Source organism: Empidonax traillii, unplaced genomic scaffold (genome assembly GCF_003031625.1).
Source record: "Empidonax traillii isolate 1590-97213 ecotype Southwest subspecies unplaced genomic scaffold, ASM303162v1 scaffold334:size599637, whole genome shotgun sequence".
NCBI lineage: Eukaryota > Metazoa > Chordata > Aves > Passeriformes > Tyrannidae > Empidonax > Empidonax traillii.
In genome coordinates, this window is record NW_020955527.1 from 387,155 (window position 1) to 412,303 (window position 25,149).

The window sequence follows — 25,149 nt, forward strand, 5'->3', positions numbered from 1 at the left end:
CGGCCCGGGCAGCGGTTCCTGCGGGGCCTGGTTGCTGCGGGGCGGGCCCGGCCCGGGCAGCGGTTCCCGGGCGTTCCCGGGGGCGGGCCCGGCGCAGGCACGGGCGCAGGCGCGGCCGGGCCGTGGCGCGGCGGGGCGGGCAGGGCGATGCTGCTGGTGCTGTCGGCGGAGCACCGGGCGCACCTGGGCTGTTTGCCGCGGGCGGGCGGCGCAGGTCGGGGCCGCGAGGGGCCTGCGGGCGGCGGGGCCCGGGCCGGGGCTGCAGCGCGTCCTGCAGCGGGGTCTCTTCTCTCTCGTTGCAGGCGTGGGCGAGCTGGGGCGCCTGGCGCTGGAGCAGCTGCGGCGGGGAGCGGCACCGCGGGCCTGCGAGGCCGCCGCCAGTGAGAGCCGGGCCGGGGCCGTGGGGAGCGGGCGGATCGCACCGTGGGGAGGGCGGGACCGGGCCGCGGTTTCAAGGGGTCTTTAACATGTACGTTATTATTTGAAGGGTGTGAAACCTTCTTTTTTTTTTTTTTCTTTTTCTATGCCTATTTTGGAAGTTAGCGTTGCAGTTTTGAATCTCGCTGCTGTAGTAGTTAACGAGGAAGTAAAAGACACTTTGTCTTCTCTTTAAAGGAAAGCTGAACGTTGGCGTTGACACCATTCAGCATGGAGTAGAGGGACTAACGTATCTTCTTACTGAGAGCTCCAAGCTTATGGTAAGGACACTTTAGTGTAAGGATTTCAGGAATGCACTCCGGAGATGTCTTCTGAACACTTAGACCTCTGAAAATACTGGTGAATGGGGACAATGCAGCTCAAAATTTGATGACATATTTTCATTTCGGAGAAAGGTGTCTCAGACTGTTGTCTTATTGAAACACTGCATTTGTGTGGATGGCTGGAATTTGTATTCAGTGTCTGAAGCTAAAACTTGACAACATTGTAATGGCATAATTTACTCTATATAGGGAAGCATCCTTCAGGATTGAGCTCTAAATAATAAAACTCAAGCAAAGATTTTGTCCAGCTACTGTACATGACATGGGCTGGACTAACACCCTATTCATCATTCCTTGTCTTTGTCTCATGTGGTGGGTTTGAGAGCTTTTTCAGCTCCTGGTATCAAAGTTTTGGGTGGGTGTAAGCAGATACTAAAAGAATTGTAGTTGGATAATGACTGCTTCCGTTGTAACTTGATATAGTAGAATATTTGAACAATGACTACACGGAGAAGGGATACAGAGGCAAGAAATGCTAGATTAAATTCAGTCAAGTGTTGCTCCCAAGAGCAGGTGGGGGAGAGGGGATAGAAATGTTGCAGAGCCTTTTCTTAAAGCAATGGGACTTGACTGACAGGTTACAGGGTATTATGGTAGAACGTGACTTGTCACAGACCGTGTTTGCACGAAGATGCATTGGAGAGGTACGAGGGCATTCTCCATGGAGTCAGTACCTGCTGCCCCAGTGCTGGTCCAGGCTGCTGCAGTCAGCACAAGGACCGTGACCTGCGCCAGGAGCCTGAGCGTTGTGCCTGGTGCTCCTTGCACACATCACTGCCGAGTGTTTGTAGTCTGGATATCAGTGGCACAGGAACAGTCCTGATAAATGGATTCCTGCAGCATGTCCTGCCTCATGACACAGCTTAGGCGCTCCCCTGCACTGTGTTATGCTCTCTGATGCAAAGGCTTTACACGTGAGGGCCTTGAATGTTCTTCTTTCCAAGAATGATCTACAACTGTCCTGAAACTCATGCAAATCTGCAGTGATACATCAACATCTGTAAATCCCTTAAAACATGCATATTTGTTTTGTCCAAGGTGTAGAACTGTACTTGGACATTCCTGCAGGAAAATAACTGCACCATATCACATGTGATGTTTATTTACGGTTTTATTTGGTTTTTGAAAAACGATGATGATTACAGAGTTCCATATTAAGGCCTAAATTCTTATTTCTAGATTTCTGAGATTGACTTTCAAGATTCCATTCATGTTCTGGGATTCTCAGATGAATTGAACAAATCCTTGCTCCAGCTGTACCTTGACAACAGGAAGGAGATCAGGACCATTCTTGGAGAGCTGGCACCGAGGCTGCCCAGCTACCACAGTCTGGAGTGGAGACTGGATGTGCAGGTGATTTCCCTGATGTTTTTAGTATTTCATATTTTACTTCACATTTTTTTAACATCATAAAAAACTTATAAACAGTGTAAAAGTAATTGAGGTAGCAATACTTCATGTATTTAAAACTGACACGACCTCGTTAGTGCCTCACAGCCGACCAGTTGTAAGATGAACAGGATATGCAATGATGGAAAGTACTTGTTGCCTGATGAAAACTGAATTCATGGCTTCATTGGTGTTTTAAAAGTGTTAGCATATACAAAATATATTTGGTCTTGATTATCACCTAATTTTCAGAAGCATTATGAAAGCGTTGATTAAAGTGGGTTAGTATTCCGTAATGATCGTGTGTATCTTTAATGTGGATAAAAAGGGTTTCTGAACAGTCCTCCAAGCAGATTCTGCAAACCTGGTGGGAATTGTAGGTACAAACATCAATAACTATTGTTTGTTTCCCTGTTCCCATCTCATCAAACCGCTCCTGCAGCTTGCAAGCAGAAGTTTGAGACAACAGATCAAGCCTGCTGTGACCATGAAGCTACATCTTAACCAGAATGAAGATCAAACTGCCCAGGTGTTGCAAACTGACCCTGCTACCCTCCTCCACCTGATCCAGCAACTGGAGCAGGCACTGGGGGAGATGAAGACAAACCACTGCAGGAGAATAGTGCGCAACATGAAATAGCCTCAAGTCCTGCCTGCTCTTGGACTAAGCAGTTTGTGAAACAGCTCAAAACAATGCTCACAGATACGTTTTGAGGAATAAGAAACATCTGGATCAGATGAACTGCTTTCCTGTGCCAGGATCTTGAGCCAGTAATTACAGGCCAAATGTCCTCGGCTGCCAGCTTTGCAAACCTGACTGGTACAAGATAGGTAATGGGGTTTGCTTTACTTGCAAATGGAGGCATTCAGCATACTATGCTGAGAATTCCTTTAGTTCCTTTAGTTCTAAATTACTATAGATCTGCTTGAGCTTTCCTACCTTAGGTAGAATTGTCTCAATATTATACGAAGCTGCATATTTATAAATAATTTTTTCTCTTTTGAAATATTTTTTAAACCCTTACAGTGGTGGGAATGATACTTTGCAGGAAGATTTCTCCCGTGTGGACTCAGGTGTGTGTAAAAGCCGATGTGGGACTGCTGCCCTTTTCCTGCAGAGGGGGAGTGCGTCAATGTGGGCTGGTGTGACACTGCTGCTCTGCCCTTCTCACCTATAACCAAGCTAACATTCCGTTAGCAGAGCCTGCTGTGACCCCCCAGGACAGCTGAGGCTTTCTGCAGCCGGCCCAGTGGCCTGCACTGGGTTGGCAAACTGGTTATTTGTGAGGGTGGTCTGAAAACTTGCAAAAGCAGAGCTGTGGGTGAGGAGGCAGGTAAAGAATAGTGTTAACCTCTGCTAACTCTGGTCTTCGTGCCCTGATGCTATGGTTTGCGTTCCCCTGTTCGGGTCGTGCTCATAAAGGCAAGACCGGCTATTGCAACCAAAATTATGCTTTTCCATCGTTAAGAAAAATGTCTAATAAAGATGATGTCAAAAGTCACTTTTCAGTTTTATTTTAATGCAGTATTTTGCAGCTTTTGTGAGTAGGATTGAATAGTTTTAGTAATCAATGCTCTAGTGTCTGAGGGTGCATCATAAAGGCCCTAAAGTATATAGGAGAGGATGAAAAGGCGAGAGAGAACCATAACATACAGATTCTGGCAATAACTATATTCACTGTCTTTCATGGCAACACCATAAACTTCTATTTTAAATATGTTTTTACATTCAAAACTGCATTCTTTTCTTTCTGTTTTGAATTTTTGTACCTCTGAGAGGTACTATTTCAAATTAAACCTGCATGGCTGAAGTGCCTTAAAAAAAGTTGTCAGGAACCTGGAGTTGCCTGTTCTGCAGATGCTGTGCAGTGTGGCAGCGGTGTGAACAAACTGAATTTCCTCTTCCCGTGCATCAGCCATGTGTTTCTTTTATCATCCATATGTGGTAACCCTTTTCATAGAATCATCTTCATATATAATACATGGTAATTAAATGTCACTACTTGGGATTTTTGGTTTGTATTTTTTTTTATAATTTGCCTCTGTTTTCAGTGAGACACAAAAACAGCCAAAAAAAGTAGGTGAGTGGTTCCCTCATATTCCATCTTTTCTCACTCTATCCATAGTCTGTAACTCAGGGCAGCAAGACAGGAATTTTAGATACAAATCCTTGAAGCTTTTTGTGTCATTGCCTGATGAACTTTTTGTCTCTTAAACTTCTTAAAAAAAACCCCAGCTGCTCTAGAGCTGACTAACATCATGGTAAGTGCTGGCAATCTACATGTGTCACATCCTGAAGCGTGTGCTAGCTGAGAAGGGGAGGGTTTCCCGTGGGGATCCTGAGTAAAATGGACAGTTGAAGGCAGATATTGAGAATGGAAAATGAAACACTTGTTTCCCTTTACAAAAAATGACCTGAATTGAGGATGGTCAAAGTTAAACTTGAAAGCTGAGTGAAACTGAGAGAAACTCAAGCTCTCGCAGGGATCCATGAACAGACAAGAGAGAGGGAGGGGCAAAGATCCTTTACACCAAGTGTGTTGCTTTTGAATTTGTACCTTTCAGTTTGTTCTGGGGGAAGAACTGAGCCTGGAAAAGCAGCTGCTTGGCAGGAGGATTTCGGCTTCATTATTGGAAAGGCAGATTTGCCTTTAGGTGAGGTTGGAACTGGTCTAACTCCACCTCTGCAAGTTCTCCTTTCCTTGTTTTCACAGCACCCATGACAGCTACTGAGGGCTTGGCACCTGAAGCGCACGGGCGAGTGACCACGCAGCACTGCCGGTGCCACGGAGGGCGGGTGAGGCTGGGTAGGGAAAAGGCATCTACATCAGTAACCCAGGGAGCCTGGTAAAATAAGAATTCACCTTTGCATCTGTTTCTTTAGGTTTTTCAATCTGGATTTTTCGGTTTTGTAAACTCCCAAGTGAAAGGTGGCATATAAAGCTATATTTAATGCATCTTCTGTAATGAACTTGCACTTGCTTTATAGAAACAGGATATGGAGACTATAAAGCATTTTCACAAGCTATTAAAATGTTATGTTGCTACTTTTAACCCATTTTATTTTAGTAGGCTTTTTCAGATTTGCTCTGGTACCTAGCCAATCAAAGCCAAGTGACATTTGAGGCCATTTCTCTACTATTCGAGTGTGGAAGAACTGATTGTTGATTTTATAACAGAAAAAAGTGACTTTCAACTTACCTCTTTAAGGGTTAAGTAGCTTTTTTTTTCTAAATGACTAACCAATTTGATTTGTAGGAAGTGCAGCATTGTAATCTTGCAGCAAATTACATCCCTCAAGTCTGAGGAAGTTGACTCCATTGCTATTTCACCTATTAAGTATGGAACATAATCTGTTGGCCCCACTGCATAACCTCTATACATTTGGTTTTACTGCAGATTGCCTTTGGCAGAACTGCCCTTCCTGAGTATTTCAAGGAATGTTGGGGTTTATGAAGGGAGCAACATGTGAGGGTTCCCTCTCACTTTTCTGACAGAGCACTAAATCCAGGTGAGCGTCCTGTCAGTGCAGCCTCTGAGCGCACAGACCAACTAAAAACGCAACTAGTTTAGGCATGAAATAGATTATTTTCTTAAAAGCAGAGCCAGGCTTGGCCCTCAGCTACATACTTCCCAACAGATCTGTGTCCCGGTCTACGTGCTCCTGCTTTAAATGGTAGAGGGCACAGAGTTCGGGTTTTATAATCCAGAAAGGAGACATTTCACTACACAGTGGGTGTTTGTCTTCCAATGAGAATTGTTCATGGTCTCAAGAGTTGGCTTGGGATGTGCTTCACCTGACATTTTCCAAAACTGGAAATGAATAAAACTTCCAGTTTTCAACCACTATAAAACATTGTTTCCTGAATCTGAACATTATCTGCTCGGCTGCTTAGCAGAGAACAAAATGTAACCCAGTTCTTAAAACTCAGGGTGGTGTAATTTGTGTAGTGGTGTAATACATTTATATTCTTTTAAACACTCAATAAACTCAAGAAGCAATGCTGTTCTTCCTGGTTTTTTTTTTTCCTAAATTCTTTTGAATCAGCTCTGCACTATCATATCCATTTTGTACAATCTGCTATTTAAGTTTCTATTGCAAGTTTTAACCAATTTCCTTTCTCTGAGGTGTAGTTAGACTCTCCTACAAGCTTTATTTTCTTGTACTTTTGTTTGTCTCTGCCACATGTTCTTTCAGTCTTCTAGTGTAAGCAATACTTGTCCACCTTTTAACTTGCCAATTAGTTAGATGTTCCCTGAATTATACGGGGGAACTGTTTTCTTCTGAACATCTCTGAAGTCAGTTTAGATAGATATATATATATGAACAAAATCAGTGTCTGAATTTTGCATTAGGCCTACAGTTCTTACTTACCAGAAGAACCACTGAACTAAGATTTTTTTTCTTAGCATTGTATTTTGGATTTAACACTAACTGTGCTGTTTATGAAATGTGTCTGTGTCTAGGGCTAGAGGTTTGAATAGTGGTCTTATGTCAGTTCCAGTGTTTGTAAGAATGCCTGTTTTCTATACTGTGATTTTGCCCAGGATAGGGTAGGTGGTGGGTAGGAAAAGAAGTCCAAGATTAGGAATAACCTGGCAAAACTCCATGAGTGAAGCCCTTACTTGTCTGAATAAACGGCACAAATTCTCACTCTGTGCTTGGCTTTGTTGTCAGGGTCAGGTTTATTACACCACAACTGATTTTGTTAAATACTTATGCTGATTTTATTTTCAAGACAATATATATGTATGCATGTATATATATACATATACATACACACACTTATTAGGGGACAGCTGGTATGTTGTACATGGACAGCAGAAGCTCATAGATGCTGCACCTCAGCAAATCTGTATTGGACACAGGGAATTCAAGCTGGAAGACTCTCCCAAAATACCAAATCTGATTATAATTAAACTACTAGCTTTGTTTTCTGGCAAAATCCACACCAGAAAACCCTCTCCATGTACATGCAGTTTATTGACACAGAAGAAAACTGTATCTTTCTGCAAGTTAAATTAGTTCTGCTACAAAGGCGTGTTTTGTGCCGGTGTGCTGGCCAGCACTGCCCTGTGCTGCCCTGTGCTGCCCTGGACAGCAGAGCTGAGCCAGGCTGCCTTGGCTCTGCAGCCGCTCCCTGTTTCAGCCGTGGTGGCTGGGTCCTTGTTCTGGGCTGTTGGCACTGTGCACACAGGGACTCCAGGCCGACACAGCTACTCTGGAACAACTCTGGCCCATCAGATCACCCTGTATTATAATAATTTCTGTATTTCTTTTTGTCATTCTGAAGTGGCAGATCAGGTCCCACTTTATCTTACGTGATTATTTTGGGATTTAATAATCCCACCAAATTTGGCCAAAAATCATCTCCCAAATCTGCCTCAAGTAACTAAAAAACGGGTAGTTTTTATATCCTTTAAACATTACCACCATTTTCACAAGCGTGAGTTTGTTTCCCAATTCATTTATGTGCAAAGTCAGCTATATTAGCGAACCTCACTGTCAGCAGCAGTTGGAGATGCCTGAGACAAACCAGTGATGGCCTGTCTCTGTATTTGTTCCTCTGTCTCTTGGGAGAGACCACGCTGAGTTCAGTAAAGAGGCTGAAACAAGCAGCTGCAGCACAGGGACTTCTGACATGGCTTTAACTGTTTGGAAACTACACAGTGCAGCCTTCCCCAGATCCTAGTGCAGACTGCCCCTACCTAGTGTGTCAGCTGCCCTTGCTGGGGAGTGTCTGCATGTCCCATTCTGCTGGCTGGGCTCTAAGGCTCAGTCTCTGAGACTCAAACACTGCTGCAATTTTTTGGTTAGAGCAGCTGTTTCCAAAATGAATGTCTGAGCAGTCATCTACTAGAGATGTCCACACAGCTTGCTTGCCAATAAAATTACATCAACTTATAAAACAACATGAACTGAGCTGACAGAATTGGGTTTCTGCGAGCAGCCTGCCCACACCAGAGGTTTTGCTGTCTGGGGAGGGATATGCTTACACAGCTGCTTTGAGGAAACTCCTAACAGACACCAGGTCTTTGTATTCAATAAACCACAGCACAGTTGCCTACATAGGACATGCTTTGCATGCATCCCAAGATGCCAGCCAAAGTCTCGAAGCTGTCAGTCACCTGAGGAACAAACAGCTGGGAAATGCACCCAGACAAAAAGAAGCATTGACCCCTTTGTGAACAAACACACTACATTTACAGAAGTCCGCTTTTGCAGAAGTCTCTTGAAAATTAGATTAATACAGAACTACTAGCAAGAGCAGAATACACAAAAAAGTTTATCAAACAATACCCCGTTGCCATAAGAATAAATAAAAATTATTTGCATGACAAATTGTATGTTTTTAGAGTGTAAGTACGTGTGTGCTGCACATATTTACCTTTTTATAGTGAAACTCCATGAAACATGTTTACTGTTCCATTGTGTTCCTTGTTCTCCTATTTAGTTTGAAGGAACACAAGTGTTCTGTACTTATGTGGCTCCTCAGCTGACGCACAGGGAGCACCCAGCTGTAGTTACTGCCCACTCAGAGTCTCCTTGCACAGAACTAACCTAAAGCAGGGCCAGAGCCCGAGCTGTGCTGTGTCCCTGTGTCTAGGGTACCCAAAAGCACAAGGCTTGCCCAGGGATCCTGGATGTTTTATTTTCTAACAGATATCACTCATGCAGCTTCACCAATGTGGGCTTTCTCAGAAAAATTAAATCTATGTAGGGCTTTGATGCTGAGCAGCGATGGATCTGGATTAAAAATTACAACATGTGGTATTGTTTCTTTTAACTCATTAGATGGTCATCATCTAAGAGTACATTTAAAAGTGCACTTATTTCTTCTAGCTATTTGCTTGGGCTTCTGCTGAAGTGTAGATTGAACTTGCTGCTAGAAAATCCACAAGTAGAGTACTGGACTTCAGTAAATCCTTCAGTTGAACAAAAAACCTCTGTACTACTCAAAAACATTTGAACAGCACATTAAATCGAGAAAAATAATGTAATTGTCTTATTTTTTTACAACATAGGATCTTGTAAAAAGAATAAAAAAGTAATGATAAGGAGCTTTCTATGTCACATTAGTGGTTTGGTTCCCATATCACTCAATACAATCGCATTGTGATGGAAGTGTCCTTGTCTTTATGGACTTGAACATATGGAATAATTTGTTCTAAAAGCTGGTGGTCATATCCTATTTTTGTGTCTAAAGAAGGAAGTATTTCTAAATAATAACAACAATGTGAGAATTTATTCTTACAGTTCTAATCACTTTCAGATTAGTGGAGAAAAACGCTTTAGCCTACACAAAGTGGTACAATAGCAGATAATTGTATTATTCAGTTAAAAGTGCAGCTGAAATACATCTCACTGAAGACAGGTCTGGCTGTAATAAAATGCTGCTTAGGTTTAGAACAAATGTGCATGTACTCACAGGATGCCACACTCTCTTATGAAAGTGGTCTAATTAACACAGACGAGATGGCCCCATGAATTGGACTGTCAGAGCCTTCCCTTGAATGGGCTCGTCACCTGGAAAGGACTGGAACAGGTAGAGGGGCGTGGGGTGTCTTTACTCAAGGATACAGAGGCCTGGAGGAAGCAAAAAAGCCCTTTTAAAGGCTGTATGAAAAATCACGTTCAGATCATTATCTGTGCAATAACCACGTGCACACACAATCTCATATCCAAAGGTTTTAAATCAGGAAATTGCAGGAAAGAGAAAAAAGATATGTAATGTCTGCCTAACCCTGGAGAGCAGGTGCTGTGATGAGCACAGCTCTCTGAGCTCGTTGCAGCAAGGAACACAGTAAGGAAGCAGCAGAAGAATGGTACAAAAGATAACATGGAAAATTCTCCAGGAAGGGAAGCATAAACAAGTCTCAGGAGTACTGGGTTTCCTGACCAGAAATGCAGCATATATGGGGGAAAATAACAAAAAAGGAACACAAAACAAAGAACAGCAAAGGAAACCCCAAGGAGAAGATCTGCTGAGCCAATGGAAACATGGACAGGAAATGTGAGGAAAAGTAAACAAGAGGGAATATTTGTTGAAGCGAGGCAATCAGGAAGTGCACAGGATCTGTTCCACAGACCTAGCTGATCCTGATCCAAGTTTGTGTACAGGCTTAAACCACAGCTCTCAGAATCTGCATTACCAGCATTACAGGTAACACTGATCAAGAGACAAACGTGGTTAAGTCAGGCTCAAGCTCTCTGCTGGGGAAGCCAAATGCAGTTCAGAAAAGGTCATGCTTCTTTTTAAGAAATAAGTACATTCAGAAAAAAAAAAAATTGCCCAAGACTTTTCTAGTGTAGATTCTGATTTGTGGGGAGGATGTATTCTTATCGATCAGCATAGCCTGGGGTCTGTCCAAAATGCAGAAATAAAATGACAAAATGCATTACTAAAGTAACGCGTTTGTGTAGCCAATGCATTATATCTCTACATGTGTAGTCATAAAAACACTTTATGCTTCCTTCTGTAAAAACTGAAGTTGGAAAGTGAACAACATTGTTCTTTATTGACACAGCTACTGAATTTAAGCTGGTCACATCACCATTCAGAAGTTGTTCCAAGTGCACCAGAAAATAAGACAGGGTTTTAAAAAAATTATATGTATTCCTTGTAGAAAACCTCAGCAATGCATTTTGATGACAGCTCTGGTTTCTAGTATAGACTAAACCAAGGTCAAGTGACTGTGGACAGGCAATCAGTAGAGATCCACAAAGCATCACAGGTGCGTTTGAAACAGCGCCTTTGGACAGGGAATTGGAAAATTAATGATACAGTTTTGCACAGGACTCGTACCAGCCAGCAAAGAGCCAAACCTTAGCTAAACTACAGCGATGTGGTTACAGTCCATGTCACCACGAATGCTTCATTCCTCACTCTCATCACCATAGCATCACTAAATCATGCCATTAAGCTTGTATGCAAACTAAGTTAAACATCATTTTTCTTCCAGAAATTAGCATCGCTCCTGAACTTCCTGAACGATGCTTTTGGAGCAAAGCTCACTAACGTGGCAGAGACAGACAAAGCGCTCCGAGGTTCCCCAGGCTCCACGGCCCCGCTGGGCCCTGCGCTGCGGGCCGGGCCAGGGCAGCCGCTCCCCGCGGGGCCTCGGCAGCGCAGGGTCCGGGCGGCGGCGACGACGGAGGGGAGCGGGGGCAAGGCAGGAGCAAAGCAGGGGGTGCACCGAAGGGCCCCGCGGGCCGTCCCACGCCCGAAGTTTCCGCGGCAGTTGCATAACTCGGGGCGGGGCAGAGGCCGGGCCGGAGCCGCCGGGGGCGGGCGGGAGGGGCCGGCGTTGCCCCCGTCCCGCCGCTGCCCGGCCCGGCCCGGAGGCCGCCCCGCCCGCCCGGGACACCGGCGCTGCTGGCGGGGCCGCAGAGGCACTGCCCGCCCGCCTCGCCCGCTCCGCTCCCGCCTCGCCCGCTCGGTCCGCGGGTCACGTCCTCGGCAGCGGGGCCGGCCCCGGCCACCGCCCGCCCGGGACGGTCTGCCCGCCGTCAGGGCGGAAAATGAACCCCGCGGCCACGGCCCCGCCGCCGGGGCAGCAGGTGATCCACGTCACGCAGGACCTGGACACGGAGCTGGAGGCGCTGTTCAACGCGGTGATGAACCCCAGGCCCAGCTCCTGGCGGAAGAAGATCCTGCCCGAGTCCTTCTTCAGGGAGCCCGACTCGGGCTCGCACTCGCGGCAGTCGAGCACGGACTCGGGCGGGCCCCCGCCTCGCCCCGCGCCCGCGCACGTCCGCTCGCACTCGTCCCCCGCGTCGCTGCCCGGCGCGGGCGCGGCCCCTCAGCACGGGCACCTCCGGCAGCGCTCCTGCGACGTGACGGACGAGCGGCCGCTGCCGCCGGGCTGGGAGATGGCGCTCACGCAGACCGGCCAACGCTACTTCCTCAAGTGAGTGCGGCGGGGCCCGGCAGCCGGGCGGGAGCTGCGCTGCGAGGCGGCGGGGGGACCTCCGCGTCCCAGGTGGATGCGGCGTCCCGTGAGGGAACTCCTGTCCGGCGGGAAGAGGGAGGCGAGGGAGGGCCGGGAGGCGCTCCCGAAGCCGGGCAGGAGCCCTGCCGTGCCTGTCGGTGCCGTATTCCTTTCCTGCTTGGCCACACGTCCAAGATTTTTTTTTTTTTTACGAGTTCAGTAACAGTTATTTCAGGGAGTTTCCGGCATGCGGGAGCAGGGCTCCTCGTGTCCGTACCTGTCGGAGGCAGCACGGGCTGTGGATGTGCCGGGGCTGCCCGGCCCGCTCCGGCCTCGGGGTGTTCCGAGCACGGTGACAGATTTTGAGAAATGTGGTAACACAACTGCCGATATCCTTTCTGTCCAGTCATTTTGGCCAGAGTGACTTATTTGTTACATTTGGTATTTGATTCAAAACAGCCTAATAGGCCTCAAAAAATGTGGTAATTGTAATACAAGAGTGCCTTATTTTGGTGGATTCTGAAACTCGGCTCCAGATTCATTGCAAATTAAGTGGCAGTGCATTAGCCTGGTAAATAATGCGGTGACAAAATGTTTGCTACTGAAAGAAAATATTTACTGGTAAATCTTCTGCCTAAAGGTGCTGAGGGAATTCCAGGAGGTCATTTCATTGCTACAGCCTTCTCTGTCAGAAGAGTAAACCACATTCATATTAAACCACGCGTGGGTATTCAGCTATCATAAATGGTTTATGGACAATGTGTGAGGGAAAAGTGAGACAAAACTGTTTAGAAAAATGAAAAAAAGTCATAATTTACATGATTGTATAATGATTTCTTTGCCTCGTGGGTTTGGAATCTCCAACAGATTACTTAAGAGGCCAATCTTTACTGTGCACAGAGTTTAGATTTTTACTTTTGTGACAGAGCTACTAGCAAAGCAAGGAAATACATTTCTGTATGCCTCTATATCATCTATGATACTGAGTGGTCATGTCCAAGGGTCAAAACTTAGGAGTTTTTTAATTATCTAGTTTATCACCTAAATGAGATCTTGTGACTTCACGCTTTGCATGTATTTTTCTGGAGAGAACAAGGACAGAGAAATAGCTGACTGACAGGAGCACTGAAACAGGCCATTCATAAATTAACATTAAATATGAATTCTTGCTAGGGTTTGGCCAGGGGGTGTTTTCAGATACTTGTGCCTAAAAATTGCCTAGCATAATCTTTGTCTGCTCTTTATTTTTTGACTGATACCTAATATCAAAATGAGTTTATGTGGTTTCACCTTCCTGTCACACATTCCTGACCTAGAGACAGAGTTTTCCAAGTCGATGGATTCTTGTTGCTTAGGCCAAAAATGCAAGGCCTTTATTCAATAGAGAGCATGGGTAAAAACTCAAAATGTGTTCAATTTTTTTTCCCAAATCATATCAGCAGGAACACTCTGATTAACAGCATTCTTATTAATATAAAATACAATATTCATTGCGTATGTAATTTGTTACCCAGAATAGTCTTTGTTTTGTTTCCCCAGTTTTACTTATCCAACAGAACCTCTCTCATTTTTCTCAAAATTAATTGGAATAATGCATTTCTTTATACATGAAATGCATTTCTTTATACCCCAATGTTTTTGGGAGTAATATTTAGCTATAAAATGCTCACATATGAATTATGGTATTTTATAGTCCTGTAATGTTTTTCAGGTGAAAATATAGTTTTCTGCAGAAATTTAAGATTGTTTATGGAAAACAGCATTTAAAACTATATGCAGTAACATATAGGATTCAAATCAGTTGATGTGCTTGAAAATCATATTTGGTTAAATCAGACATACAAGGTTACATTTCTTTATATAAAGAAAAAAAAGCCAGTGCTTTCCAGTTTAATGATAAAGATTTGTTTGTAGGCATTAGGAAAAGAAAATTGAGAAACAAACTAAGAGTAAATAGCCAAACCAGGTGGTCCTGTTAAAGCCTTTATTATCTGTTGAAGCTTATAATGCAATTTGTTGTATTTAAACATATTCTGAAGAACTATTAAACAGAAATGCTATTGGGAGTTTCAATGGACAGTGAGCTAACCTTGTTGACAGGGAACCAACTACAACTTGAAGCAGTTGCACTCCTGCATGTCAGTTCTTGCAGAAATTTTCTGGCTGTAACTGGAAGAAACATAAGTAGCCTGGGGACCACTCCACCCTGTAATTAAATACCAAACCGCACAAGGAGGGGGGTGGAAAACAGACTCATGAACACACACTTGCAGCAGTGTTATCTAAAGCATTTTTCGGTGTGTGCATGTGTTGAAAAAAATTTAAGTGTGATTTATTTCTGATAAAAAGAGTTTCTGGAAAGACAGGCAAACTGCCTCGCATAGCTGTTGTGCTGGTGAGTGGGAATATCAGTGGCGTATCGATCCTCATGCTGGGCTGTGTACACATATCCTGTAAAAAGAATGTCTCAAGTATTACTTTCCACCAATTTGGGTTTAGGTGGTAAAGCCCCATGTTTCAAATGAAGACTGAGGTTTTAATGTTTCCTCGGTGTGTGTAGAGAGCTTCTTGCTCAGACTCTCATAACAGAATATGGAGAGTTTTGTATTTGCACTGCACAGATTTGTAAAACTGTTCCCACTGTTGTCTTTATCACACTGTTACTGTTAAATATTACAAGGAACGTTTGCCTTACCAGGACATACTGGCCATTAAATTCTGCTTGAGTGTAAGAAGGCTAATTCCTTGCAATATTTGATTTACTCAAAATGTTCAAAATTTTTTTTACTGGTTTTTGTTGGTGGAGAGACTTGATTTAACACATGCTCAGTTTTACAAAACTGAGCATGTTCAACAGGACAGCAGAAGAAAAGTAATATAAATACTATGAAAATACTTTTTTCCTGAGAATGACAAAACAAATAATGTGAAGACAGTTGATGTGCTCAAGTGATTTTCAAATATGGCCTTTCTGAAAGCCATTTGTGTTAATTCTGTAGAAACTTTTATTGTTTTAGACTGGTGGTGTGCTTGGTGCTGTACAGAATTCATCACAGAGAAACTTTTCCATCTCAGGAATGTGGTTACACAACTGAAAATGGAGGAGGAGATGGACGATGCATGAGAGGGTTACTCAGTTAAGTTCTCATAAGAATGTGGAAAGCACTAACGCTTTTGTAGGACGTGTTTGCAGTGTTGTCCCACAGTTGTGATCACAGTCCCATGCCCAGCAAGCAGGGACTTGCCTTGCTGTGGCTTTCCTTGGTCCTCGTAGAAGAGTGGTGCAAAGCAAGAGCCTGCACATCCCTGCTGGCTTTGGTGTTGTGCATTAGAGAGAGACATTTCACAGAATCATGCAGCTTTTGGAGCATTTCATCCACACTTTAAAGCATTTGCTTTGTTCCCCATAGCCAGTGGTTATTTGTGTGGGACTTAGTGCCTGAACTGCTCCCATTGCCAGCATCCCTTTATTACAAATAAGTTATAATGTGCTAGGAAGTACCAAGATGTATTACTACCAGTGGCTTTTATCTGGAATCAGGGAGTGTATTAAAGAGTTCCTAGTAGGCAGGGAAGTTGTGATAAAACATGGAAGTTTAATTGATGGAAATTCAACTATAGCTCACCTTTGTAACTCATTTTAGAGATGCTTAGGAAGTTTTGAGATTGGAATGTGCACATCAAAACTAAATTTTCAAGATGTGATTGTCTGTAGTTCAAGTGCTGATTTAATGATGATGTTGGAGTTCCACTTAAAAAACTACCATGGATTTATGAGCTACTTTTTCTCCTCTGAATTTGACAATAGGAACAGCTACAGAGTTTCTGATGGAAGCTCATATTTATTAATTTTCTGGCCCAAAATCATGTGTTTTCATGATCAATAGACCATTTTCTCAGAATCTAAAATCATGTCACCTGTGATGCTTAAAATAATTTAGTGGTTAATGTGGGACTTATTAAAATCTGAGGAAAGAAGCAGCTCTGGAATAGAATTGCTTCAGGGACACATTTTGGTTTGCAGAATGTGATCCAATTCCCTCTCCCACTGAATTTTCTGAGTTAGGAGATAAGTTACATTTTAGATTTGGCTGTAAAGCATCAGTGAAGAAAGCTTTAAGCAAGACTGCAGTGACTCTGGAAGTGTTACCAAGAAGGGCTTCTTTTGAGGAAATATTTAAGAAACTTACTGTAAAGGACTGTCTAGATACAGAAGTTGCATTACATCTTTGTTTATGAATTTCTGAATTATATAAGGAATCGGTAATAACTGTCCTGTAAACACTGTTGTGTTGATATATAGAATTTAATATATTGGACTGATGTACGCTTTCAAGCTAATAAGTTAGTAATGAACATGCAGAATTGTGTTGGTTTAATAAAACTTGTCTTAAATTTGTCCTTTAGTCGTAGTGTTAAACCCAAAGTCCAGGAGTATTTGTGCATTAATGGATGACAACTGTCATGCATTCATCTCATGACATGAGCTGAAAAATCAATTGCTTTATGCATTAATCATTAGGAAATAATATTCTTTAACATATTCTTAGAAAGATGTGTATAGAATAGATACAGGTGTTAATTTAAGAATGCTACCATGAAAACCAGGTGTTTTTTCTGAAACCATCTGAAAGGGTTTTGTCTTTACTAATGGTTTGGGTTGTTCAAGGAAAGAAAATGAATAATAGGTTTATTTTTATCATGAGCTGCTATAGTCAACATCTAAAAGTTGGTCTGCCTGGCCATCTGTATTCCATAATTGGTAAAGGACAGTGTGGAGAGCTGTCTGCTTCCAAGGGTGATGGATGTGTCCAACTTTGAACACCTTTGACTATGGAGAATCTGTAAAGTCTGTCCTTTCCAGCTTTTTGCTGTTCACTCCTTCAAATCATGTTGGAAGAGCTGGAGTTTGAGCTTTGATTTGTATCCTTTTGGAAGCTTTGGTTAAAGCTGGAAATTCTGTCTGTGATGGAGGTTACTACAGGACAAGAGCTTCTTTGTAACAGCGTATTTGGGGCTCGGGGGCATTGCGTGACTTAGCAGATACAGATTGTATGGAAGCAATTAAATCCAAAGGAAATGTCATGTGGGCTGGATTTCAACATACAGACTTTCAGCATCTTCCCCCTTCATTTAGAGAGAGAGAGAGAGAGAGAGAGAGAGAAAAGCCAGCATGATGTAGTATGGAGGTGGTTTTTTTTCCGCTTTGGGGATCTTTTTCTTTTCGTTGATTGATAACTCAAAGTCCAGAGCTAGAGTGAATGCTACTGCCCATGACTGTTGTATGAACTCCTCAAGAACAGAAATCTTGGGAACACTGCACTGTCCTGCAGTATTCCCTACCTGTGGTTGTGTTAAAGGCAGATGTGGTGGAAGCCACACTGCAGAGACAGATACAGGCTTGCTTATAGAACTGAGCAAAATGTATTATGTTAAAATTGAAATAATTGCTTAGAATGTCACCAGAACTTTATGCAATATAAAGGGAGATGTGCAAGATGAGTTGGCTATCTTGCACCTCCTCCTGGCTCACAGCATCTGCATCGGCAGTCGCACTGCAAGCGCAGCAGTGGTAGAGCTGCAAGTCCAGACACAGCTTTTCCCGCAGTGACTTTTTTGTCTGCTCATACGTCTGCCGACCCCTCAGTGTTTTCTTGGTCAGAATTCTCATTTTTATTCACTGGGTATTGATCTGTCCCTAATCATTTTTGGGTGCAAGATTCTGACAGTCTTCCAGGATTGAGAATAGCAGGGCACTTCCATGGTACATTTGAGTTTTTTCTTGTATGACGAGTAATCCTTTTTTATTACCTGCAATCAGTTTTCCTAGTTTGGCTGCTGTTGTTGTTTTCATTAAATGTTCTACATTCCTGTTTTTCAATGTTTGATTGCATCGCGAAATGCAGTAACAGTCTTTGGTCAAGCAAGTCTTAAATTGTATCAAAGTCTTTTGCTTCTGAAACAAAAAATAGTATTTGAACTGTGGGCCTTAAATTCATATGGGCTTTTAAAGAAGTTCTCAAAACTTCTTGATTGAGGTATTTTCTTAGTCTTCACCTTCATTGTGAAGCCCCTGAATGCAGCAGCATCTGAGCAGAAGGAAGTGCGAGTCACTGGGAAGCTGACCTGGGCTGGAGGAAACAGCGGCACAGTTCCTGTTGTGCTGGGACTCTGCGGAAATCATGTAACCTCTCCGTGCCTTTGTTTCTGGGCTTCATTTCAGCATCTGGTCTTGTTCATGAAAAATTTCAGTGTCTTGAAGCAGACAGTGTACAGGAATAAACCTTAAATATTGCTCCATGGAAGTTATCTGGCTGGAGTTTGTTAGATTTTCAGACCATACTTCCAAACGTCTCTTTAACTTATAAATCATTTGGGAGATGTAGTTTTGGAGTCAACTTTTTTACAAAGGAAGAAAGGGAGAACAAAACCAGATTGTTTGCCTAAGCAGCCTTTTGTAACATTAAGGCAGAAATGCCAGAGTTGTTTTCAGAATTTTCTCAAAATACTGTATTTTCAAAAGCTTCAGGAATAAAAGTAATTGCCACTTAAGAAAGGCTTTGTATTGTCTGCTTAGTCAGACAGTCTGGACAAAAGCAGCTCTTCTAATCTTGACACGTGTTCCATGTGGTTTCTTCCAGAAAAACACAGGCAGTTGTGTCGTGTGGAAGCCTCTCTCTGCAGCCTCCTGCCAGTGCCCTCACCTGGGTGAGATGTCTGAGAATTCAAACAAAGCAGGCTTTGCATCAGTAAATGAGTGTGGCCATGCTGTGTGGGCAACACCGTGCAGCTCTGCAGGAATGCGGGAAAAGGTCAGCACTTTGGAGCTGACAAGAGTAGAATTTAGTGTGGGAGTTCTTCACAAAAGCTTTTTTTATTTCACATTTGGTTTTGATACTGCATTTCCCTATTCATGTTTTACTCATCCTACTGTAAATATTTAAACGGAAATATAAGTGCTTTTGCCATGAGAGGTTGGGAAAAAATATTTTTTTTGCTAATGTATATGGCAGAGTTGCATCAGCACGTGCCAAAACTGAGGGTTTGCTGTGAGTGAGGTTGATGTGAAAATTATGGACCAGATTTTAATGTTGAATAAATGTGTGTCTCTTCAACCTACAACTCCTCTAACTGGCATGGCAACCTTGCCAGCAGGATGGGTACAGTGATGCCAGCAATTCTTGCCATCCCTTCATATTGCAGAGAATGTACCTAGTGTAATGTTTTGACAGCCATTCCCTTAATGAAAACTTCTCCAGTCATGGGATGGTATTTTCACAGATGCTGCCATCACTGTCTCTCAGCCCTGACATCACTGAAACAGTATATTATAATTTTAGATAAAACCTTACTTTTTGTCAGAGGTGGTGAAGGGTTCTACTTCTTTATTCATGTTTTATAGTTGGCATTTCAATTTTTGTCTGCTACTGAAAGAATTTATGGCAATGGAAAATCAATGAAATTATGCCTTTGCAAGAGAGCAGACAATGTAAAACTGAATAACTAGCATAAAAGAGATTTCTAGTGAGACTATTTGTGACTTACTGAAAGTGCAACAGTAAATCAGTGATAAAAGAAATTAAGGTTTTGCTAAAGATTTGGCACTGAGAGTAGTCAGTAAAGGTATGCTGTAAAACATACTTAGTCAAAGCTAGGAAAGATCTTTGTTTGAGGTTTGTAACTTCACAAAAAAGTTTGCAATTCTAGTCCATGAGTAAATAAAAAACACCCTCTTGGTATTAACCATGCCAATACTCACCCAAATCTATGAAGAAACATTATTTAAGCAGTCATCTGCAGTGACTGAATGATGCACATTATTAGGTTTATTTTCTTTCTGTGGTAGACTTGCTCTGAGGACAGAGGGAAGATCTAACTTTGATTGCTTAAATTCTGTGTTATATGTCTTGTGAATTATTGGGCAGATTTGCCATGATCTTCCATTGCCAAACATTTGGATGAAGTGTCATGCCGCTGTGGCAGTTCCCTGGTTTGTGTTGCAGCATGGAAACCGGTGAGCAGTCTGTGGCACCAGAAGGGGTTTCAGATGCTGCACATTCCAGAAAGCAACTCCTATGTTGATTCTCTTTTCAAATAGTTGCCAAATATGTGCCAGAACAAAGATGACTGTGCAAAGCCGTGTCACGGACAGTAACACCAGGACCCTCTGACTGCATCCATGTTGGCACTGTGGCTTTAGGGGCACGAATCTGGTGTGTAGCTTGAGTCCCAGTTCAGTTGTTTACCAGAGGAAAAAAGGCTCAGTGATTTTGTTTCGGCTGATGGAAGCTGAACTGAAAATGAAAATACAGGATTATTACTCTTATCCCTCAGTGAGGTAATGATCTGATTGTAAATTATGAAAGTGTCAGCATAGGGTTAAATTTTACCAGATAAATTTTTTAATAAGATTGCTTTGTTCCTCTCCTCTGAACTTATTATACCAATAAAACATCACAGGTCTTCATTAAGATGAGAGAACTCCTTGCAGGCTGTATCTTAATTTGCATTCTCACAAAGTTTCTTTTGCCTCCTAGTAGTTTAGTTTTGGTCAGAGGCTCATTTTCACTTACTGTTTCTTTGAATTTGGATATTACAACATCTTTTCCCTCTTTTTAAAGACCATGAAGGATTCTAAGGCTTTGAATAATAAAATACAGTCCATCAAATTATTTACAATGTGAAATTGTAAAGGAGAGCAGTAAAGGTGGTGAAAAGAGTGGAGGACATGACTTGTCGAGAGCAGCTGAGGTACTGGGTTTGGAGGAGGCTGAGGGGTGACCTGTGCTGTCTGTGGCTTCCTCCTGGGGGGAGCAGAGGGAGGTGACAGGCTCTTCTCCCTGGGGGTATCCGCTGGAGAAAGGACAAAGGGGTGGCTAGAAGCTGTGCTGGGAAAGCTGAGACTGGATACCAGGAAAAAAGCTCCTATGTTTCCGTGAAATAATTCTGCATTTATTTAATAAGAAGTCTAGTTGAAATATAAGGAGACTTTTCCAGGTAAGAAGCTGCTTTGAAATATTTAATTCCTACTAGATTTTAATAATCAGATTTTAGTTACCAGATTTTAAGTGGCTTATTAGGAAATTTTACAGCATTCTATGACACTGCCTTTTTAATTTATTTTTTTCAGTCAGTGACAGCATTTTTTGTAGCTATGATACAGCGCTTAATTATTAAAAAAAAAGCCACATCTTTTCTGAGGGTAGCAAGCCTCTTTCTCCACCACACCACCCTCTTCCCCTCAAAATGGTATTTGTTAGCCAGGTTAAATGCATAGGCTAAACATTACCTGATCAGTCACTCTCTTTCATTACTAAATAAATAGGCTTAGGGACTGATTTACTAATAATGTCATTAATTTGTGCTGCTTCTATATTACAGCATTATTCCTTCTGAATACAGCACAGTGTGTTCCTATGACATGAGCCCAGCTTCTCGTGCTCGTGCCAGTAATCCTCAAACATGTGTTCCATGCACCTCATTGAAAATCAGTGAGATGCACCTACGTTGCTAAACATCTGATATTTTTACAGTTATTCTCAGCTTAAGGGGAGCCTTCCTTGTCCACATTTGTACTTAAAATTTAGAAAGATTTCTTTTCAAATAGACTGTGTTTGATTGGAATATTACTACAGTGTCAGAATTGACAGAAATTCCTTATGTTCAGCTAAATCTTATTTGAAATTCTGGTCTTGTTTTAAAATTCTCAAGTACAGAGAGCACCAGTGCAGAACTGTTACCCTTCCTCAGCTGCGGTCAACTGTCAGCTAGGAGACAGTGTTTCTTTATTTTGGAAAGGTTTTGTTTGAGAAAAGACTTGGTCTTTTAACTAGATCCTGCTTTTCATCTGTTTTTCATGGCACACGATCACATTTCCCAACCATTTACAAACAGGGACTGTCTGGCAGGATTTCCTGGATACACAGTAGTTTGAGATTGTAAAAGGTCAGCTTTCTGAACTGTGGTGATTACTGTCGTTATTTGTCCTGCCTTTTCTTCCATGGGAACTAATCAGCTTGTATGGAAGGTAGAAATAGGGTCCAAGAAAAATTCATCTGCTAATCACCTCCACCGTGAATCATAAAGAAAAAAAGTAGCCCAAGTAGGACACCTCCTGACCTTTATGTATTAAAACTCTCTGGAGAGCTGCAACCATTATGTTGGGAGTCAGAGTTTTGTAAGAAACCTCTGAAGAAGTTATTTATAACCTGCTCCCATTTTTGTGTAGTAGGGTGAGGTACTGAGGCCCTCACAGCACGTAACTCATGAGCTGAAGTTGTGTGAGCAGAGGGCAGTGGATAACCAGTGCCGACCGTGAAAAGAACCATTTCTTTATTAGACCTTTTTTTTTTATATTCTAAGCTGACCTTCAAAATCAAAAGTAAGGGGGTAATAAAACTAGGTAAACCCCAAACAGATGCTATTAGAAATTTGACCAATTTTAATTTGTTTCTTGGGAGTCAGTTCATTGGAAGAAGTGATGGGATTTTCCTCATGTGCATATGCCATGTAAGAGATTGAATCCGTGGAAATTTTTCTGTGTCATGAGGGAGCCCCCTAAATGGGTAGTAGGGAATAGTAGAGAAGATGCTGATGTTGATGAAAGAGAGGGTTTGGCATTATTTGCATAGAATCCATCAGACATTTCATCAGGTCCTGAAAGTGAGGGTGTTGTTTGAATATCTGAAGTTCTTATAGATCTCTTAATCTTACAGGGAAGAGGAAGGAGCCATGCTCCACTTCCCTTAGCTCCAGCAGTTGAGTTTGGTTGATTGCTTTTCTTTTCCTCACCTTATGAGGAGTTCAGAAGAGGGCAACATTCTGTTTTACCTTCTGTCTGTTAAAAAATATGTTTCTCCTCAATTGTCTTTTGTCTGTACTGTATTCTCAGTAGTGATAAAATGTTCCGAATGGAGGAAGTAAGATAAGTCCTGATGCATTCAAGGTCATGGTTGTCTCAGTATTGATTTAAATGAAACAGATTTTCTCCCATAGAATTTATTTTACAGAGGAAATGTCAAAGGCATCCCGATAGCCGCTGTGTCTGCCCATGGTGTCTGGAGTCTTTTTGCTGCTGTGTGAATGAGATCTAAAAGTTTGGGGTTTGCAGGGTTGGGGGGTGGGATGACAAGCTGCTTAACTGACCGTTTTTTAAATAGGTATGGTGTGATTGCAGGAACATCACCTGTGTGTAGTTGCCACTGGCTCACAGGTGGGTCAGTACAGACTCTGTTCGGGAGAGTTCTCAGACCTTGCAGAAATGCTTGGGCAGTACAACTCCATATCTCCTTATGCACATAACACGTGATAAAGAGATTTAGAGTCTTTATTTGACTTTAGACACATAGGTTTGAAACGATGGCTATTATGATTCTGCGATTATTCTACGCCATATAACACTTAAAGGAGAGCAGAGACCAAAAACCAGAATTCATGGTTAGATAAAAATAAAAGTGTGATGCATTGAAGCATGGGAAAGTGAGTAAAACTTCAGCAGTTACAGGTACCAGTCACAAAGTTGTTCCTGACAATTTTTCAATAATGAAACAATTATTTTTAAATACTGAGAGATTTGAGTGGCTTGATATTTGAAATAATTCTAGCTACCTTGTAGCCACTAATACGGTAGGAAAATGTAGATCCAAACTAATTTTATTCATCTAAATAGTTATGCTTTTGATATATTGAATGAAATTTGTTGCCTAAACATTATTTTTAGTTGCTTATGTCGTAACTAAATCATAGAAGAAAATTCTTTTTAATTTGTTTCTTGGCAAGCTAAAATCTTATTGAAGTGATACAGATCTTGGTCTGAAGACATAGAGGTTTGGGGCTTGGAGCAAAAACAACCCCAAAAATATGTTTTAGTATCTAGTTTAACTCTGCATGTCTGTTGTGCTGTAGCCATTGGCATTCCTATAAAATACAAAGATTGCTGCCTGTGACATTCAGAGGACAGAAGTTATTCTGACCTTCTGGAACTTAATATATGTGCTGACCTGAAAGCTGAGGTTGTGAGAGTGATCGCAGACTGAGAGCTGCAGTACCAGGAACTGCTTTGCACAAATGTGTGTATTTTGAGCCAGAGTGCTCAGTTTCCAGTGAAGGAGAATTGTCCATTTGGGAAAAGCCAGTCATGTTACTGTTTGGAAACCCTGACCAAGCAGAACTGGAAAAAGAGAGCTTGTCAGAGGAAAAAGTTAGAACAACTGCTGTGCATTTGGGGAAAGAAATTCTAGAGACTGTGGTGACATCATTTTGTTGTCTTTTGAAGAAATGCTGATCCCTGTATGATTTCAAAACCAGAAGGGAGGCAGGATTGCAGATGTGCCTACCTAGGGAGTAGAAAATTATTTATTTCTGCAACAGAAACCTTTTACAAACGTGTACTTGAATATATTACAAGGATCTGAAGCTCTTGACAGTTATTCTTCGAATTACAAAGAGAAAACAGTGCGTAATTGTTAAATAGTACCAAAAAAAGTTTTGTTGGTATTACGATAATTAGTCCAGCCCTTTTAATTCTCTGATCTAGAGGGTACCGGTACTAGAATTTTTTATTTTTTTTTTTAATGCACGTGCAAAATGCACAGTGTTGTGGAAACATGAATTAATGGTGATTCTCTGACAGAGTCAAAAAGCAAAGGATGACATAAAAATCTAGACTACAGAGGAGAATTCTGGAACCAAATTCTGCAGAGTCATACATTTCTCTGCCTCCAGACCGTGCAGTAGAATACAACTTCAGAAGATAATTTTTCTATAACGTCATAGGGATTTTGTGTCCTGTTTTCCTCTGGTGGTTTTTCTGTCCTACTATCCCATTCTTGCCTGGGGAAGATTTTCATTGTGTCCCTGTAAGGGGATTCTGTGTAGTTGAAGGGGGGTTCTTGTTTGTTTATTTATTAATTTTTACTGGAATGCAGAATGTATTAAAGTAATAACAGATTGTCTAGAAATGCCGTCATGATTGTGGAAGAGTATTTTTTAGGTTGGGCCACTTCTCTTTTTCTTGTTACAAGACAACTGCATTTTATATATGTGAGCCCTGACAGTTCATGGCTTT

At 42.2% G+C, this 25,149-nt stretch overlaps 2 protein-coding genes across 2 annotated transcripts in view; both read left to right on the top strand.

Annotated features, from left to right (window-relative positions):
* Positions 1–134: 134 nt before the first annotated feature.
* COMMD2 (COMM domain containing 2) lies at positions 135–4,159 on the top strand. Its single transcript, XM_027891873.1, has 5 exons — positions 135–214; positions 303–380; positions 616–698; positions 1,941–2,114; positions 2,593–4,159. Exons 1-5 carry the CDS (start codon positions 148–150, stop codon positions 2,788–2,790), a joined length of 600 nt encoding a protein of 199 aa, XP_027747674.1. The 5' UTR covers positions 135–147; the 3' UTR covers positions 2,791–4,159.
* A 7,406-nt stretch (positions 4,160–11,565) lies between these two features.
* WWTR1 (WW domain containing transcription regulator 1) overlaps positions 11,566–25,149 on the top strand; it is a 35,878-nt gene continuing 22,294 nt past the window's right edge. The window contains exon 1 of the mRNA XM_027891872.1: positions 11,566–12,062. Coding sequence (XP_027747673.1) covers positions 11,674–12,062 — 389 coding nt within the window. The 5' untranslated portion in view covers positions 11,566–11,673. The remainder of the gene's footprint in view (positions 12,063–25,149) is intronic.

Coding starts and splice junctions, on each gene's coding strand:
- COMMD2 (XM_027891873.1), top strand. CDS start 148: ATGCTGCTGGTGCTGTCGGCGGAGCACCGGGCGCACCTGGGCTGTTTG. Junction 381..615: donor GGCCTGCGAGGCCGCCGCCA/GTGAGAGCCGGG, acceptor TTCTCTTTAAAG/GAAAGCTGAACGTTGGCGTT. Junction 699..1,940: donor CTGAGAGCTCCAAGCTTATG/GTAAGGACACTT, acceptor TCTTATTTCTAG/ATTTCTGAGATTGACTTTCA.